The sequence below is a fragment of the Labrus mixtus genome, chromosome 19 (assembly GCF_963584025.1).
Source record: "Labrus mixtus chromosome 19, fLabMix1.1, whole genome shotgun sequence".
Lineage (NCBI taxonomy): Eukaryota > Metazoa > Chordata > Actinopteri > Labriformes > Labridae > Labrus > Labrus mixtus.
The window spans coordinates 14073349-14092134 of NC_083630.1; the positions used below are offsets into that span (position 1 = coordinate 14073349).

General features: G+C 42.2%; 1 protein-coding gene across 1 annotated transcript in view; it reads right to left on the reverse strand.

The window, feature by feature from the left end:
* The window catches only part of prex2 (phosphatidylinositol-3,4,5-trisphosphate-dependent Rac exchange factor 2), a 106446-nt gene that overhangs the window by 43814 nt on the left and 43846 nt on the right, over positions 1-18786 (reverse strand). Inside the window, exons 20-31 of the mRNA XM_061064592.1 lie at positions 16943-17079; positions 15138-15255; positions 14325-14509; positions 12139-12300; positions 9477-9699; positions 9174-9381; positions 5926-6105; positions 5576-5670; positions 4910-4992; positions 3995-4085; positions 1711-1839; positions 743-784 (exon numbers count right to left, since the gene is read on the reverse strand). Coding sequence (XP_060920575.1) covers positions 743-784; positions 1711-1839; positions 3995-4085; positions 4910-4992; positions 5576-5670; positions 5926-6105; positions 9174-9381; positions 9477-9699; positions 12139-12300; positions 14325-14509; positions 15138-15255; positions 16943-17079 — 1653 coding nt within the window. The remainder of the gene's footprint in view (positions 1-742; positions 785-1710; positions 1840-3994; positions 4086-4909; positions 4993-5575; positions 5671-5925; positions 6106-9173; positions 9382-9476; positions 9700-12138; positions 12301-14324; positions 14510-15137; positions 15256-16942; positions 17080-18786) is intronic.

Sequence of the window (18786 nt, forward strand, 5' to 3'; positions counted from 1 at the left end):
GTGTTGGTTTTTTGGAGGGGTAAAAGAACCTGAACTGTAGTCACTGCATTTTAAGCGTTACTCTCTTGATATACAAGTCAATAATACAGCTCCTGTGAGAAACCTTGTGGCTGTGTCTCCCTGTGGACAAAGTTGCACCTCTTGTCTCTTTCCTGATTTTTTTTCTTGAACATGTGTAAGAAGTATTTTTTTTCTTTTAGACCAAAAAATCCTCCTGCTTTCTTTTAACAATCCAATCTATCTCTGATGAGAGAATCTGCTGAGGGAAAATAAAAAAACCCTGCTGTTTCTGCAGCCTGCAGTTCATCATTTGTGCCGACACTTACTCTGCTGCAGCAGTGACAGGAGTGAGATAATCACTCCATAAAAACACTCTTTATGCTGATGGGGTGGCGTGGTTCTGTTGGCTATATAGACCCATCAATATACTGTATATTTTAGCTGGTTTCATCCCCGGCTTAAAACTCCTCACAGGAGCTTTAAGGCTTCGACGTGCTTATAGAAACTTTTTTGATCAAATGTTGCTTCTTATTGTTTTATGTGTTTTACTCAGTTTGAGTTAAGTAAATAGATGTTTGTTTTTTTAGTGTAATTCATATATCGTAGTGCCACTAGCAACAACAAACAGTACAGATTACTCTCTTCATTGCAGATGTGCTGTGCTTATACATTTTGCTACATGAAACTATCTCTGTTTAATAATGTGCTGTTTGATTTATGTATCACTCATCATCACACAAACCTGTGTACTGCAGTAAGACCAGGAGCAGCCGTGTCTTCACCTCTGAAAAATACAAAACAAATAAAAGCATTCTAGTGAGGCAATGGACCTCAATTCCCAAACAGCCTCTGCAGCAATAGCACGACCCGTACTATCAACTCAATCCCCCTTAACATCATAAATGGGACTGTGATTCTGCTCCATTCCGTCTCCTTGGCTGTTTATCTTCACATATAAGAAAAGAAATAAACACAGCTTCATAAAACGCCGCCACAGGCAAAGATAATAACATAAATCCATATTTGTTTACAGTCATATCAGAGCGGGGAGCTTGGCAGGACGCTGCACTGCATGGAAAAGTCATCAATGTGGAGAGAGGTTTTAAAAAAAAGAAGAAGAGGTGCACACAGGCCAGGCTGCACATTAATATTAATTCTGTTTATTTGTTCTCTGTCTGTTATGGCCTCTAGCTCACCTTTCCCAGGAGTGTCATGTGGCTGGCCTTGGGTCCAGGCTATTAGCTCAGGTTCATCTGTATGTACATATATATGTCTGTATGTGTCTGTGTGTTTATTATGTGTGCCAACAAACACAAAGCTGCACACTCCCATTGGGAATAAACTAGCCACAAGTTACAATCCAGATAATAAGAAAATCTCACAGCTTTGTGCTTCTATAAACTGGTCAACTTTGATTTATATGTATCCTAGGACAGTTTAATAGTATGTTTAAAGTTTAAAGAGAGACCTATACTGTAGTTAGCGATGTGGGAATGTCTGGAGCCACACAACTGCAATTGGAAGGAAGTATTATTACATCCAATAAGTCGGATGAGACGCACAGGAGAATTGAGCAATTTGAAGAACTATTAACTCCCAAGCCTGCTATGCTTTTCCCACGATACATGCTGCATGAGGTTGACCCGAAACCATGTAAGAAAAAGACACGTCTTTGTGTGTGCTTGTGTTAGCCATGTTTGACATACTGACCTTCAACAGATTTAGCAATGGTCTGTGTGAGGGTCTGAACGCTGCTCGGGAGGTTCCAGGGATCCTGCTTGACATGGAGGCGCAGCTTCTTGGAGCAGTTTACCTTCGGCTCCATCTCCTGCTGAAACTCTGACAGAAATACACACAGACAGACAAAGAGAATTACCGTAGTGTATTTGTGTGTATGCAGCGACATTGATATCGCTTCATATCAAGATTTCAAGGCAGAAGGGAAAAGGGATTCATACAGCAAATTGCCTTCGTCCAGCTTTTGTATTATTTAATACAGAGCAAAAAAAAAGGAATGTCTGTTTGTTTGATGCATTTACATTCATCTTTATGATTCTCTTTTTGTCCTCTCCCCTCCCCTCCCCTCTTCTCCCCTGGGTGTCTACTCATTCTCTATTCATGGATGTTTATTGGCCACATAAAATGTCCGTTCCAGCACCTTTAGAAGCATTTTGAAAATACAACTCACTCATTTAAGAGAGGGCTTTATCAGTCAACAAACCATTTCAGTAAAAAAAAACAACATCAGACAAATAACAGATGGCAATCAATTCTTACATGATCTGCATCTGCTCTCCTTTTGTCACTCCATCTCAGAAAAACTAATTGCATTTCCATTTTACTCATTTTTCATTCATCTCTCTTCAAATAGTTTTTCATTTTCTTCCATTTTGAATTTAAAAATCCTGTCGGTCAGACAGACCAAGAACCTCCTGTTTGATGAGTGTATCCTGCATGCCTGCATTGTCAGACCACCTACAGTCTAATCTTCCTCGTCTCTGCAGCTGCTGCAAAACCGGAGTGTAAAAGTCTATCAGACTGATGTAAACCTCTTTTTTTAAAGTAGACAGAAAGGCTTGTTACAAAGTTTACTTTGGAGACAAAACGAAGAGATCTGTGATAGAGGGCTGGCTGTTTAAAAGAGGCTTCATGGAGGGTTTGGAGTGTGTGTTTGTGTGTGTGTGAGGGCCACCGAGAGAGAGAGAGAGAGAGAGATCAGATGCAGGAATGCTCCACTTGTTAGATAATCCTATTTGCTCTGTTATCAACCACACGCATTACTGAAGTGGAGATGGATCAGCGCTGATCAAGGCCTTCACATCTCTCCTGAGGGCATTTGAGCATACAAACACACACACATAGATACACACACACACACACACACACACACACACACACACACATACTCAAGCAGACATATTTTCAGTTCAAGCATATCTGCGCTCACTTGAAAACAGCTTGAGATGGGGGGGGGGGAGGCTGTGAGCCAAATGGGTCAAGATGTTTGGTAGTGTATCTCATCAAATATGCAGAATAACTTGGTAATCTGCCATTTAGAGCCTCTAAAGCCACATCCAATGGTAGAAAATAAATCCTTTAAAGTACAAAACAAACCAGAGGGATCATACAAAAGTATACAGTTTTTGTTTTGGCACCCTGATTGTAGCACTTATCAAAATCCCTTTCTTCTATCTTATCTTCTAAATGAGTCATGAAAGGATTAACCGTAAGCTGGTGAATAGTTGCAGACTGTGGGAAATGATGAGGTTAAATTCAGCCCTTTTTAGCAACATTCTTACATTTTCATGTGAGATCAAATGTTGCAATAGACCTTGCGGTAAATAGAAGAGGCCGAGATGAGGTCAGGTGGCAGAAAAACATAGTTAGAAGCAAATTATCCAAAAGAAACACAAGCACAAGAGCTGTGTCAGGGTCACATTTTCCAGTGGTAAGTAGCACTGTAATAACTGCAGAGTGGAGATGAGTATGCAACTGAGAGGTGCTGTTTCAACACTACAGTATGAAGTGAGTGGAAAGCAGAGGGATAAATTAGGGGGTAAAAAAAAAAGAGATGACTAGAAGAGAAAATATCAGGAATCCTGCTACAACACATTCTCATCACATCTGCCCGCACGCACTTTTAACACAACAGGAAGTTACAGCCCATGTGCGCAGGCAGCTCAGCATGTGCTCTGTTTTCTTTCACTGTCGGTCGAGAGTCAGAGTTTCTACAACATTATCTTTCGTCTATCAGGCCCACTGTGCAGCCCAGCAAGGCCCAGGAAGCAGAAAAAAAAACATTCCGTACAGTGATCAGAAGAAAATTAGATGTTTTTTTTCTACTATGAGTCTAAAATATCTTTCTTTGTAGCTTATTTTCTCTCTCGCTTCATTTTTTTCCTCGTCTGTCTTTCTTTCCTTCTTGCACTGTGTAATAAGAGGTGAAAAGGGATGCTGAGAGAGGCAGAACCGTATCACATTCCCGGTGTTTTACCTTGTAATCCTCTCCCAGGTGTGAAGCCCTTGGTCTGCTCAAAGGCCCGAGCCACCACTGCTCCCCTCAGCATGCTGCTGATGGAGTCAACCTGAAGAAAGAACAAGGGTCAAGCCGGATGCAGTGAGATGATACAGTTCCCCTCTGAGCCCAGATCAAAAGTATGTGGAGGGAAGCAAAAAAAAAAAATGCTGCCCAAATATAACCAACACCTGCTTCTCTCGCCCTCCCTTCAACACACATACACACACTCACATGCACAATTCCACAGAGTCCCAAGGAACACAATTTGCTATGCAGTATGTAAACAAAGCTGGGGAAACGGCTCCACAATAAAACACAGGGCAGGAAGCAGCTCAAAAGTGCACCGGCAGCAAAGTGTTTCCACTGCAGATGGAGACATCCTTGTAAAACTGCTTGTGGGTGGACCATGAATGTTTGAGTTGGTGTACGTGTAGCTAGAGGGTATATTTGTAATCGGATATGGTCAACCTTTGCTTTAAAGGTGTCAGAAAGGTCAAGGGTCAATTTAAGGATGTCGCGACTCTCTTTCCCTGAGCAAAATTTTAAAAATTAAAAATCTTGCTCTCAAATAAAAGGTCCAAATAAAAAAAAAACACCAACATTTTGTTGCCCATGATACATTATAGCCTAATCTTTTTGTGTTCATACTCCAATAATGAGGACTAATCTTGTTTTTGGTTTATTGACCAATCAAATCAGAGCCACTTGCGATCTATAACAAGGATTAGAAGAGAACAAAACCAAACATGGGAGATCAAAAAGACTGTTTTCTGCTGGAGATACTGGAGAAAATGATCGTGGAGAAAATCGTCTCTTATATTCTAAGACAATTCGAAATGAGTTTCTTGTGCTTCTCCACTAACACCAATCACTTCTGTGCAGATGACCTACCTGGCTAAACAGATGTTCCAGAAAGCTGTGGAGTTTCTTCTGCTTATCATGCGACAGCCACACGCTGGAGGGCATCTCATCTCCTGCAGAGGTTTGGTAACAACTTTGTCATTGATAGTCATTTTCTGAACTTATGAAACACTTTGTTGTCTTACTGCACACATGACAGCGAATCCAGACTCTTTTTTTTTTTGTATTTCTAATATAGAGTTGTTAATATTTAGGATAAAGAAAGAGGCAACACTAACACATGTATCTGCACATGCGCGTAAAGCTGTGACTGTGAGTGAGCGACATATCCAGAGTGAGGGAGGACAGGATATATGACAGGATAGACAGCTGTGAAAGATGTTGATGACAAATCCAGCTGAGAATTGGAGCCAAACACCTGTCAGAGTCAATCAGATTCTACTTCAGCCTTTTTCGTTATCACCCTCTATAAGGTATCCTCAAACTGATAGATTTTGATCCCTAATACAGTCACTTAGGGAGCTTTTTTTTTTTTTTCAAAACATTGTGGTCGATGAGGGATAGCAATTATTGCACTCAGATAGGAACTTATCACATAGTCACAGAGTACTAAGTGTGGACATGGGATATTTCTTCATGAAGTGAACTATGGTGTGCTGGAGAATTTACCCAGGATGCTATGCTGAATTTATGTACCTGAGTCCATCTCATCGCTGTGAACGTAAGAGCTGCAGTGGCTGCTGCAGATACTGGTGAAGGAGGCGATGGAGTTTCTGTTGCTGTTGCAGTCACTGAGAAGAAACAGGGAGGTAAATGTTAGAATAGAATAGATATTTTAAGAAGAAGAAAACAGAATGTATTTAATATTGTGTCAGTCTTTTCAACACTTTGAACAATACTATTTTATATTGCAAGCTAGGCTACCAAATTTTTGATTTTAATAAAGATTGATCATATTGAATTTTTACAAAAGTTTTTTAAACGGTTTGAGCTCTTGAAAACCTTTCTGGTAGTATCTCTCTTTTGGATTGCCGTTGTGTTTTTACCTGTAAGAGTCTCTGTTGCTGATTGTGTCGTGCCCTGAGTCCTCCTGCTCGTCACCTGCCACGTTAAAGCACACTTTCTTCCCGTTGCGCTCCCCCTTCTCCCCCTCGCTCTCTGCTGATATGTAGCTCTCTGGGGTCCTCGCCTCTGACGCTGGAGGGTGGGTGATGGACGATAAAAGGCTGATGGAGGAAAACAGGGAGAGTGTGGGGGGGGAGATTACTTAAAACAGCTCTGAAATGTATCCAAAACTAGCACTTCTTAACAAAGCAGGATAAAGCAAGTCCTTTGATCAGACTAGGAAGCTCGTACAAGGAGCCCAGCACTGTAACACATTGAACACTGTACACATGGAATTTATAACAGCTGACTGAGCGAGCCAAACAAAAGCCCGACCTGTGTGTGCGCTGCTTCCGCTCCGCAGCTTCGGAAGGTTGGGGATCCACACCGTATTAATAGGTTCAAACATGTAGCTCAGTACAGCTGTGTCAATATGCTGCAGAGATCGACCCCCCCCCCCCTTCTCTTATCTGGGTTGTATTAGACTGATATCAGAAGAGCAGGAAGAGGCCAGCAGGGATATTTTTACAGTTGCAGCAACACATGGTGGCATTTAGAGCCATATTCCAAAAAGTGCTGGGCTCTGACTTTAAAAAAAAAAAAAAATGTTTTATCTCACTTTGACACGCAATGTTTATTTGCATGTCAGCCTAATTTCAATATGTGCCCGCTTTCAATTTTCCATTGTGTCATAACTCCAGCCTTAAGTACATTTCCTTAGCTGGTTGAAACAAACAACCTGTCTTCCTCATGCTACCCAAATGCCTCTCGGATTGTTTTGCCTCTTGATGATTTGAAACACCTCTTTTCACCCCTATTCCTCTCTCTCTCTCTCTCTCTCTCTCTCTCTCTCTCTCCGTTGACCCCCTTTCTACCCATTCACAGGCCACAGAGATGCCCTCATAATGGACCACTCCAGGAGCCACCACAATGCCCCTCCGAAGCCGAGTGGCATTCCATCGCCATGGAGAAGCTCTCCAGGCTCTGTGATTGGCTATTGGTTAGTAAAGAAGTGAGCACAGTTTGGGGCCTTTGGGGGGCACAAAAAAAAGAATAACAAAGAGTGGGACAGAGAAGGGGAGAGAAAGAGAGGGGGGGGGAAAAAAAGAGGCGAGAAGATGGCCCCGAAGTACGCCGCTGCTTATTTCTGGCAATTAGAAAGATCTCTTAATCTCTCACAGGAAGCTCTTTGTCCAACTCTGACAAATTAAATCATCACACATCAAACACTTGTATAAGAGCATCTGCATTACAAAGGTAAACAACAAGCTGGTTTGTGATAGGGCATTTGCATGCTTTAATATGCACCAAGGTAAATAAGTCAGAGAACCCTATAGCTCAAGCCGCTGCCAATTGGGAGAGTATTTATGATGGGCAGAGGATAGGGAAAATGGAGCAGGGAAGTGGGTAATTATTTGATCTAGGAAGGGAGGAGTTATAAAGCAAGCCGCACGGCACGTCCACACACAGCTGTGACCCCTCGTCTGTGACCCCGTCAACTAAATGGATTCCTGAAAATTTTGCCAAGAAATGATATAACATCATCGCACATCTCTGCTTGTTTTCTTCCCCTAAATGACTAAAGGACGTGCCTTATCTTCAATGCATGCACTGTAAAATTCCTGTCTTAGATTAGTGTTGGGAACAGAGGCGGTTGAGTTTGACATAATGCACAAAAGGGCTCTCGTAAATATGGCAACTTCAGTTCATTACTACACCATTATAAAGTTGTGCTGTCAAAATAAGTCACGCCAAAAAAAGAGGGGGAAAAAAAACAAAGAGAGTGAGAATTGTCAGCATGTCAATGTGTGCAGACGGGCATGTAGAGAGCAAGACATAAAGGAAATGTGACAGCACAGAGAGACAGTGAAAAAAGAGAGGGTGTGTATGCACAAATCGAGCACTAGTGACCCTCTGCGAGCCAGTAAACAGGTTAATATGCAACCAAATCCAATTATGAAGATGCAGACAGGGTGCAAATATTAGAAACAAAACACATATTAGCCCTCCCCTGCCACCCATACAGTCACTCTCTCTCAACAAGCTCCAAGCTCTAGTTTGCAATGAGTGTGTGTGTGTGTGGCTTTAAACAGATAGGGAATTGTAATGGTCATTATTGCCGCACTAGCCGTGTCTCTGACCATTGGAACATGCATGGAAACGGCTGCGCTAATTGGCAGCGATAGCAGCATGACAAAATTTGTCCAGACACGGCCATTAAGACGCCCGTTGTGAACTTGACTCATTATTAGCACTGCTTGGTCAGGGGACAGCACAGCTCCATCTGGAGACTTTTTATTTCCTTCTCTGAATGTTGCTGCCTTAGCTGAGAAGACTTCTAATTATAGAACTATTATCTAAACGTTCGTAATAACACATACTTCTAACGAGTGCGTGAGAACAGCTTCTGTATAAAGAGGTTCTTTGATTATTGAAAAATGAAGGTAAGTGTGTTTCTGTTAACTGTGCATGCATGTATCAGTGGTCCATTGTTGATCAATGGTATTTCCAGAGGGCACCTGGCCTAATGTCACGCCCTCTCACTCACACTCATTGAGTTTGTTTTTCCTGTTTGGGGGTGGAGGAGGTAGAGCCAGAGCAGAGTTTCCCACTTCCTTTCTCTGTCCTCGTGTGCCTCCAAACAATGAACCAAAGATAGATTGAGATAGAGTGGCCGACCAAGAAACATTGATCAAACAGACACACACACACACACTAACATTCGCCTACACCATATCTGGTTTAAAAATCCAGCGCTTAAATGACACATTTGCATACCTTTGTGCACAAATTGTCCAGACATATGGAAGAGAAAGCTGACTTGAAGTTTCTGTTTTGGAACGGCCCACTTCACACACACACACAAACATACACACACACACACACACACACACACACCCACACACACACACACACACACACACACACACACACACACACACACACAGGTGCAAGACTAATGACCACAAGGCTATGCCTAGCCAGTGCCAGATGCAACACATTGACCAAACAGGCGGCTCAAAGTTACAGCTTGTTAAATGAGGCAATCTGGTTTCAAAATACATTTTCAGTCGAGTCAAATAGAATCAACGGGAGAAAAACTTTCTCCATTAGAAACAACATCACTTGAGTCTCTAACTGCACAGGTACAGATGTTTTTTTTTCCTTCTGTAGGTATGTAGCCACTCACTCGTGAATATGGGCCCCATGCGTCTCCATCTCCTTGACAACCGTGGTGAGTTTGTAGAGAAGTTTCTGGTAGGCATCTAAGGTGAGCAGGTCTTCTTCTCTTAGCAGGAAGCGAAGGCCGTGACCCTCAGTCCTGCCCAGGCTGTGACCTGACGGGGCTGCCATGGTGGTGATAGTGTGCTGGACATTAACCATAGGGTTTAGTTTACCTGAGAAAAAAAAAAAAAAAAAACATGAGTAAAAAGTCTGCGGATTCTGATGAAAAGGCGTCTTTATTTTTCTTCTTCTTCTCCTTTCGACTTACCCTGTTCTGCATCTCTGCGTCCTCCCTTCTCCAACGTGTTCTTCCTGCTGTCCAACTGCACACCAAAGGCACTTCCTAGACAGGTGGTGGTCTTCGGGTAGGACACCTCCATCACGTTGATATGGCAGTTTGTAGGGCAAAAGTCGCTGCTGTGGAGGGGGGACACCTTTGCCTTGGCCTGCTTAAAGGTGGGCCACGCTCTGTTCTTCAACACCCGAGCAAACTATGAAAGAGTAGAAACAAAAAGACACACAGGTGTTCAAAAGGCAAAGAGGGGTGACATGTTCAAGCAATATTGGTAGATCTCCTGCACTATAAAGGCATTTACTGCAAGGAATGCCATTCTATGATCTTATTGGCTAGTGGGCTCAATCAATAGTAATCAAACGTAGGGGATAGGAATGTACAGCAGGCAGGTTTCAGAAGTTTAAATGATACAGCTGATGTGTGTCTGGTCTGCACAACAATTTGTAAACTTCATGCTTCGTTCAATGTCACATTTTAACAGCTGGCGCGAGAACAAAAGTTTCAACACTCGATACAAATATTTTTCTTCATTCCTCCTCCGTTTTTCATGCAGCAGCTGTAATGTTTAACCTGATCTGAAGACACAATACAGACACACAGCATCGTCACTGTTCACAAATGTGAAGAACTCCAGACGCCAATGTTAGCATATGTTTCTGAAATTGATATGAACTTAATTTAACTGGTGTACAGCAGCTCAACTCTAGAATGACAGTTCATGTTTTGATTGCTTTGCAGAGGAATTGTGGCTTTATTTTTAAAATTGATAAAAAAAAACACTTTCCACTGACAATGACATTACTGAAACAAAGATTCTCTGCTCCTTTATACCGCTTTCAAACAAGTGCAAGTATCCTCCTCGGCAGCCTAATACTGTGCATCTTCTATGGAACCACCTCCACCCGGCCCTTTTGTACACAAAAAACTTCCGGTGCTACAAGATAGCATCTCTGTGTTTAAACACAATGCACAGGAAGTCTGAGGGACTGCTCGGATCCAGTGGGGCTAATGCAGAATATCACCATCACACTTTGTAAATGCAAAATGTGCTTGCATTTTCCTTGAACTCTTCATCACAGAGCTCATATCCTGTCTTAAATAAAAACCCAGAAGATGCTTCATTATCTATCAGATATGTGTTTTTTTAGCAACTTGGACTGTCCAGAACAGCATAATGTATACGATAAGTAAGGATGTGAAACTAAACATGACTCCCTGGTTATCTTAGAGTGTATGAAGTTGCTGCTCCAAGCGAGATGATTTTCTCCAGATGGACCGCGAGCTGACCTTCTCTTGGGACCGTCTTGTCTGTCTCTAGAGTTTTCCTTTTTCCAGGCCTCAGGTTAACATCTCTCCTTATACCTCTCTCTGATCTTTCTTTCTGTCCCTTTCTTCCCTCTTTCACCGCTCCGCTCTCTCTCTCTGACTTTGTGCTCCCTCTTTCATCCCTCCTCTCTCTTCCTCTTTCTGACTTTGCGCTCCCTCTTTCATCCCTCCTCTCTCACTCGCCCCCTCCGTCCTCTCTAGGGGTCTGTGTGAAAGGAATGCTCCAGTGCAGGAGGGGGATCTTACACAACAAACGTCCCGGCTGTGGCTGTGCAGGGCTATTTATAAGTGACTGGTAATTAATCCAAGGCCCCGCTCTCATGTCGAGTCAGATCTTTTCCTATTTCCCGTCTCACGCACACTTGCACACATCGGGATGTTTGGCCTATAGACACATGCTTACAGATGTGAACGAGAAGTGATGAAAACGCTTTGGCTCTGTCAACAACCAGCTGTGAGCTAATTATAAACAGAGCGCTGGATTACACTGCATATTGCACACATATTCACAAACTCAATGACAAGTTTGAAGGTTAATGACGGACATGTTGGCTAAATATTTCTTCTCCACTTGCAGGTCAATGAGAGCTGATTACATTTTAGCACAACAGCCTTCACACACTGACACTTGTGTTTCATTTGTTTCCTGTGGCTATTGTTTAGAGCCAGCTGACATGTTGATGCTGTTGCAGCGATAAAACAGGAGACATTCATTAAGGAAAATCTATGTGTTTCAGTCCTTTTTTTTTAAACTATTCCTCACTTTAGGTCTACAAGTGTATTAGTACAGCTGATTTATTTCAATCACAGTCAGGGGCAAATTCAAAAAGTATGGGTTACTGCTGCTGATAACAGCAAGAATTAAGCTTCACTTGTCAGAGAAATCCCTGTCTCAAGCTGCAATTCACAAAAAAAACTGTGATATTCAAAATGCAAAATACCCACAAAGCAACTCCACTGTTAACTCCACTGCAAAAGTCTGGAACTGAAGGAGGTTGATAGATTTTCAACTTCTTTAACACAGCCTAGTTCATAATTTATTATGAATGAGCCTTATAATAAGAGTTGGTGTGTACATTTTTTGATTCTTTTTGCAGAGACTTACGAAAAGAGGGGCTAATGTGTCTCCAATCTATTGACATTTCCAAAAGCTCATGTTTTTTCTGTTTTCTGATAATACATGTTTTTACATACATGTCTTTAATATAATGTGTTTTGAACAGATTTAACTGTCAAACTGATGTCAAAGTTAATGTCTTTGCTACATTTTTGATTAACTGTGCCCCAACTCTGATTGCAGGACAGTTACCTTCCTGTAGTTGGTGATACGGCGGTTGATGTGCTCCACCCTCTCACCACACATGGCGCTGAAGCGAATCTGCAGCTCCTCTGGGATGACATCACAGCTGAAACTCAACCTGCTGCACATCTGCACCAGCGTGTCATCATTTCGCGCCAGTGCCTCCAGGATCTGGTAAGAGAGAGAGAGAGAGAGAGGGCAAACCAAGGGGCAGAGATGATTAACTGATACACAGATGCCTCTAAAAGCCCTTCTGGAACAACTAATGGGATGTAAATGAGTGACCGAGCTGTTTATCTTTCAAATTCAACATAAAATTCAGCTGGAGGGCCGATTCCTCTACAGCATTTCATGAGCAGCTTCACTTGGATAACTTCAGCATCCATGTGTGCTACTCATAAATCCATGGAGATGCAGCCAGATTGGGGTACATATGCTGTACGTATGTAGACTCAGACTTTCCAGATCAGATATTAGATATGAAGAGGAAGAGAGACACACATCTGTGAGCTGTTTTAATGAGGTGCCCGGTGGAGGAAATGTAATCGCAGGAAGAGACTTAGTGATATTAAAATTCAACATCACACAGATCTCAGAGGATATCAAGGACTGCTGGGGCAGATGTTTATAATAATACTAAAATTACTTTCACTTTTGAGGAATGGGAAACTACTTATCATCGGAGGGGATATGGCAACTTTTATTTTTGTGCGTGTCAATGGGTTTCAACTCAAGAGCTGTAAATCTAGATCAGTTTCAGACAAGAATCCAACTTTTGATCTCTGCTAATTTACCATGACGAGAGATGTTGCTCATTATGGTATACAGCAGAAAAATGTTGCCAAACATCATTTTATTTTCCAAGCCAGCATGTGTGCAACAGTGTCTGAGTGAATCGTCTTTCTTCTGTGTATCTTAAATCAGTAATGATCATTCTCTCTCGCCGCAGAGATGTAAAAAGCCTGCACTTAACACAGCTGGGAACTAACATGACTGAAATAAAGCTGTCACTTTTAACTAGCCTCAAGACTCCCAATCTACACAGCAGGAGAGCTGACGGCTGGAACAGTATGCACTTAAGTATCCAAATCATTTCACTGGGTGATTAATACAACATTTCCCACTTGATGGAGAAAGCCATGACAAAGCTCATTTGAAATATGAGTGAATATTCTCCTAGGACTTCATTTCAGTCTAAACAGCAAAAATAAATAATGAAAAGGATGACCAAGGGAGGTACTGTAGTGGTTTGTTTCCATTTTTATCGTTCTTTGTAATCATGCAAAACGTTGTTGTTCTGAGATGATGAACACCAACAGTGCTGTTCAACACTTAAAGGGTAATAAACCCCCTCACTAAGAATGGAAAACAGCAAGCGTATTATTAGAGTCTAAACAAAAACACTGATATTTCTGGATGTTCTTCAGACGGTAAATAAACAAGGAAATTAGTTTGAGCCTATATCGACACTCCCGCGTTTTGTAAAGTGTCCAGAATCTTTGTGGGTATCATTATCCCTGGTGGAAAAAAAGAAAGAAAAGAAAATTGACCCAACATTCTCCATATTCACAATGTGCCCATTCACCTCCAATTTCATGCTCCGAACAGAAAGCTCAAATTTGTTTCAATTTTGTACTTTAGCAAACCACGCCAAAAAAGACTGTAGATAGAGTGACTAAAGGGACACTGGGCCATATTTAGGGTAAAACAACACATTTGATACATTACATTAGCTACCATTTGACAACAGCTAATATAACAATTTAGCCAATTCCTAGCTAACATCACCAGTAGCTAGCTAGTAGCTAACATTACTAATATCTAGGAAGTCAAATATTTCCTAACGTATCAAAACCTAGCCAGCTAGCCGTTGGCCAGCTAGAGGTTACTCTTTAAAATCATTGTTGGATGGTGTTACATTATACTAAAGGTAATGTGTGGATTCTGAGCTTCTTAGCTAAATATGGCTAAAGTTACTTCCCATTTTCAACCAACCGTCAACATTGAAATCACAGTTGGAGCTCACTGGGTCCCAGCTTTACGGTAACATCACTATGTGTTTGTGAATGAGAAAGGAGCTGTAATGTTTTGATTATAATAATATCAGTTTTATTGGGATAAGAGCAATAATCACGTATTGTTTAGATAGAAGAGCATGTCGTAAAAGCCCTAGAATCATCTCACTGAAAGAATACCTTAGCTGTAAGGCTGAAGAATCCTTTGGGTTCAACCATCTTTTCAAGCACGTGACACTTGATACCAGCTGTGCTGTCGTACTCGTACATCACTCCGTACTCCAGGTGGACGTTGTCTACTGTAAGACTCACGTGGTCCTTCTTCCCGTCTATGATTGCTATCGTGTTGAATTTGTCCATTACCTCTGTGATTGTAGAAAGACAAGAAACCAAAGAGACAGCAGGGGAACAGATCTCAGTTAAATATGTGCTGCACACATGCAAAAGTTATTAAGCGATCATGTTCTGTGATCAACACAAATAATCTTCATGTTCAACACAAAAAGTGTTTTCATCATCAAACGCTCTGCTTTGTAGGAGGCCTCAGACCAACAAATCTGCAGCTCATTTCAGGGGAACACCCTCCACATATGGCTCCCCTCCATCACCCCAAAGAAATGACAAGCAATTCAAAGGGTATTACGTTAACCAACCCTACACTAACTCCATGACTTAATAGAGCAATAAATCCTGCTCCCGGGCTGTTTGCTAGGAAGGCAATAGCTTTCCTGTTTTACTTTCTCATTGGGATCCATAAATTTTCGGGGAGAATTAACACTTGATGAGCCAGAGGGGGCAGATTTTCGCAGACTAACACAGTCCAGATGAGCCAGTTCTGAGCTAACTGGGGAAGCTGACGTGTGCATGTTCCCGCGAACAAGCCTGGGTCACATCCAGAGACACCTCGAGTAGAATTTCCCCCCCCCCCCCCCCCAGATGAGTAATTCTCATTTGCATGTTTGAATGTGTGTGTGTGTGTGTGTGTGTGGTCACCTTCTACTTTACACTCAAAACCGTCTCCATTCTCCTCCGTGGATTGTTTCTGGTTGGATTTCTGGTTGTCCTCCTGGGCGCTTTCACTGTTGTTGTACACCCAATTAATCGTATCTTGCTGCATAAGATAAAAAATAAACGAGATCATTTAGAAGTTTTATGAATAACAATCTTGCATTATGAAGTACATGAGAAATAATTGTATATTTCTATAGTCAACTTTATTACTTTCAAATAAACTCCTGCACACTGACTAACTTGCAAAGTGTGGAAGTTTACCTGAAAATGTTGATAGACAAATTTGTCTCATACACACCCGCCTTATGAAATAGAGGTTTTTTTTAGCAACGTTTTTTTTTTTTTTTTTGGCTACACTGATACTTTATTGACTTTTTGCATTTATAAATTGCACGATAAATTAACTAGAACACTTACAGTGACACACAACCGTCAACCTAAATCAGTCAGTCATGACATCACTCTCAACAGGTGTCCCCTAAATAAATAAACTGAACACAGCACAGAGCTCTGGTTTTTGTGTGTGTGTGTGTGTGTGTGTGTGTGTGTGTGTGTGTGTGTGTGTGTGTGTGTGTGTGCGTGCGTGCGTGTGTGTGTGTGTGTTTTGGTACAATGCAGCATGTTTAGCTGATTCTGCCCAGATACGGAGTACAGTGTCACAGTTGGTTTGGCATAGGAAAGCAGTGAAAAGCCTTCACAAACATATGGGAACATGGTGCTTGGTGCGACCGCACACGCTAACCCATGCCAATCTCATCAACTCACTTCAGCGTGCAACACAGCCCTGCCTGTGTATATGTGTCTGTGTGTTTTTGTGTGGAGTGTGTATCCGTCTGGGTCTGTTCTCTCCTCTCCACACCCCAGCCCACAGTGGGTTTTCTGCCAAGGCTACATGCTGGGTCTGCCTACTGGTCTGTGGTCTTCTCGTGTACCACCGCACACACACTGCTCACACACATAAAGAGACAGAGAGGGCGGTTCCTCTATGTCCACACTTGATATAAACCAGATCCTCCAGTAGTGTTGGAACCTTGAAGTGCTTCATTAAGCCTCAACTCCCTACAGGTCTCAGTCATAGCGCAACACTACACTGAAACACACTTTTGGGTTTCTACTTTCACACAAACACAACAACAGGTGGACTGAGCTTGCCTTCTCCCCCTGTACTATAATCTGTTGGCGACCACTCTACCCTTTCTCTTCCAACTTTTTCCTCCATCCCTCCCTCCCTCCTTTCCTCCAGGGATCTCACCAACCCCCAGATCCTTTCCCACCTCTCCCCGCAGCCTTCCAGTCTCCCACAGCAGGCTCAATGCAGTGAGCCAGAGGTCAGCTGGAGGAGCCAATACAAGTATTATTTCTGAGTAATGACCAAAGAGAATGAAAGAAGGAGTCAGAAAAAAAGAAAGAAAAGAAAGAGAGAAGAATGAAGTTAAATGGGAGCTTGGAGGTCTGTTTTTGTTTTTTCTCACACAGTAAACTAGTCCTTGTTTCGTTTCTGATTGGCCACTTAGTTTTCCGTAATATCCCACACTTCTCTTCTTACATAACTTTCCAACCATTTCACATATAATTCAATGGGAAGGATGGGAAATGAAAGTGCGACCAAATCAACATAATTGCAGAAAAGAATGCTGTCAGGGAACTTTTTCTAATTATCAAAAAAAAAAAATTCCCCCACTTTCTTTTCCTCGTTTCTTCCCCCCTAGAATGAAAGTCATTCAAACTGCAGTGCAACGTTTGGTGTCTCCTATAATTCATTGATTTTATTTCTTCTCCTGCCTCACCTGTGTGGGCCGTCTGTACTTCCTGCATGCGGTGACATGAGCGATGACGCTGGCATGGCTCTCCTTGCTCACATTGATGCCGTTCACCTTGATGATGCACTGGCCCGGGTGGAGACCGGCGATGGCTGCCACTGTGCCTGGCGTGAGACAGAGTCAGGCAAAAAAAGTAAGGAGAGGCGTCAAGGGCAACAACTTCTGAAAATTCTTACCCAGGTGAATAACTGTGGAACAACCAGCACTACCTAAATAAAAAAACGATCACATCCTGTAGCTCAAAAAGGGGTTAAACAACATTCCATCTTCATCTATGTATTAACAACTTCGTTTCCTGTTTTGGCAGCACTGGAGGAGTGTGAGAGAGAGCGCAGAGAGATGGGAAGTTGTTTATCTGGGGGTAGACGAGGGCCTCTCAGAGGGATGTGATTCAGACCATAAGAGAACTTCAAGGTTTACAGCTATCAGAGGGAAGCGCATGGCAGACAAAATATCCTTCCCATTTGTTTTCGCAGATTGCATTCCTCACATTGCAAAACACAGAATCTGGATTCCTCCAAGTATTTAAGAGTGGAATTATTCAGCTGGCGATTCTGTACAGCTTTTGCTATCTTTGTAATACAGTGTATCAATAGACAGGTCTACTGAATGAAAAGAACAGTCAAACAGGCTGTTATGATAGAGGCAGTTTGGATTTCAAGGACACTAACAGATGTGGCACAAGACAGAGAATTTCAAACACACACAAGATACTTGGGCCCTAATGAAAGGTTAAGGGCTCAAAGAACAAAACCCTCATAACAATGATGCTCTACTGCCCTACAAAATACATCAGACCTGATAGTTCATTAAGAGGCATCCAGACTCCTCAGGTCCTCTGGGACAGGTTTCCAGGATCAGAACCACGCAGGGTGAATCAGCTTTTAGTGTCTACACTCCACCACTGCAGAACATACTTCCAGAGAACCTGAGGATTTCTCACCCTCTCAGCTCTTTTATAACAGGTCTTAAAGCATTTGCATTAACTGCCACCTTCCAATAAGTTTAAGCACTTTCCATCTACTTACACTGAAGTATTTTAATTTCATCAAATCATCACATATTTACTTTTTTTTCTTCCAATGCCCACTTTTTAAAAACTATGTTAATTAATTCATACTCACACCTGAAAAGAGAAAAGGGTAAAAAAAAAAAAAAAAAAAAAAAAAAAAAAGGAGAGTCTTATGAGACATGTTAGAAAGAGGACAGGGATGCTAGAGCCAGGCCGAGAGAGAAGCCTGTTTCAGGACACGCTAGCCAGAGTAAAATTAGTACCAAACCACAAAATGAAGGCAAAGTTATTATTGAGATGTGACGTAAAGCAGGGAGGAGGTCATCATAAAGATAGCATGTATCGCCACCTGAAATGTCTTTCACGGTGAGTCTATCTATTAAACGTCTCTCATGTGACGCTCCTTCTCGGGTTCTCTGCCTCTAATTGGTATAACCTGCGAGTGGTGACTTCAGACACCCGGAGAGAGCAGCTGTTATGACAATCAGAGGGATTACACACCTTCTACATCATCAGCTTTGTGTCAGGGGGATCAGAGCATCTACTTAAAACACACAGCAGGGTTCCCAGGCAACCACACCACACACACACACACACACACACACAACACACACACACACACACACACACACACACTTCTCCCCTGCTATCTCACTTAGATTGCTTAAGGAAGAAAACAAGATCCAATTCCCCTGAGAACAGCCAGACAAGGCCACGGATTGTTTTCGGATAGGACCCTATCTTGTGCCAGCTCTGATAGCTGTGCCACTACACATGCTGTGTTAGGAGAAAACGACTC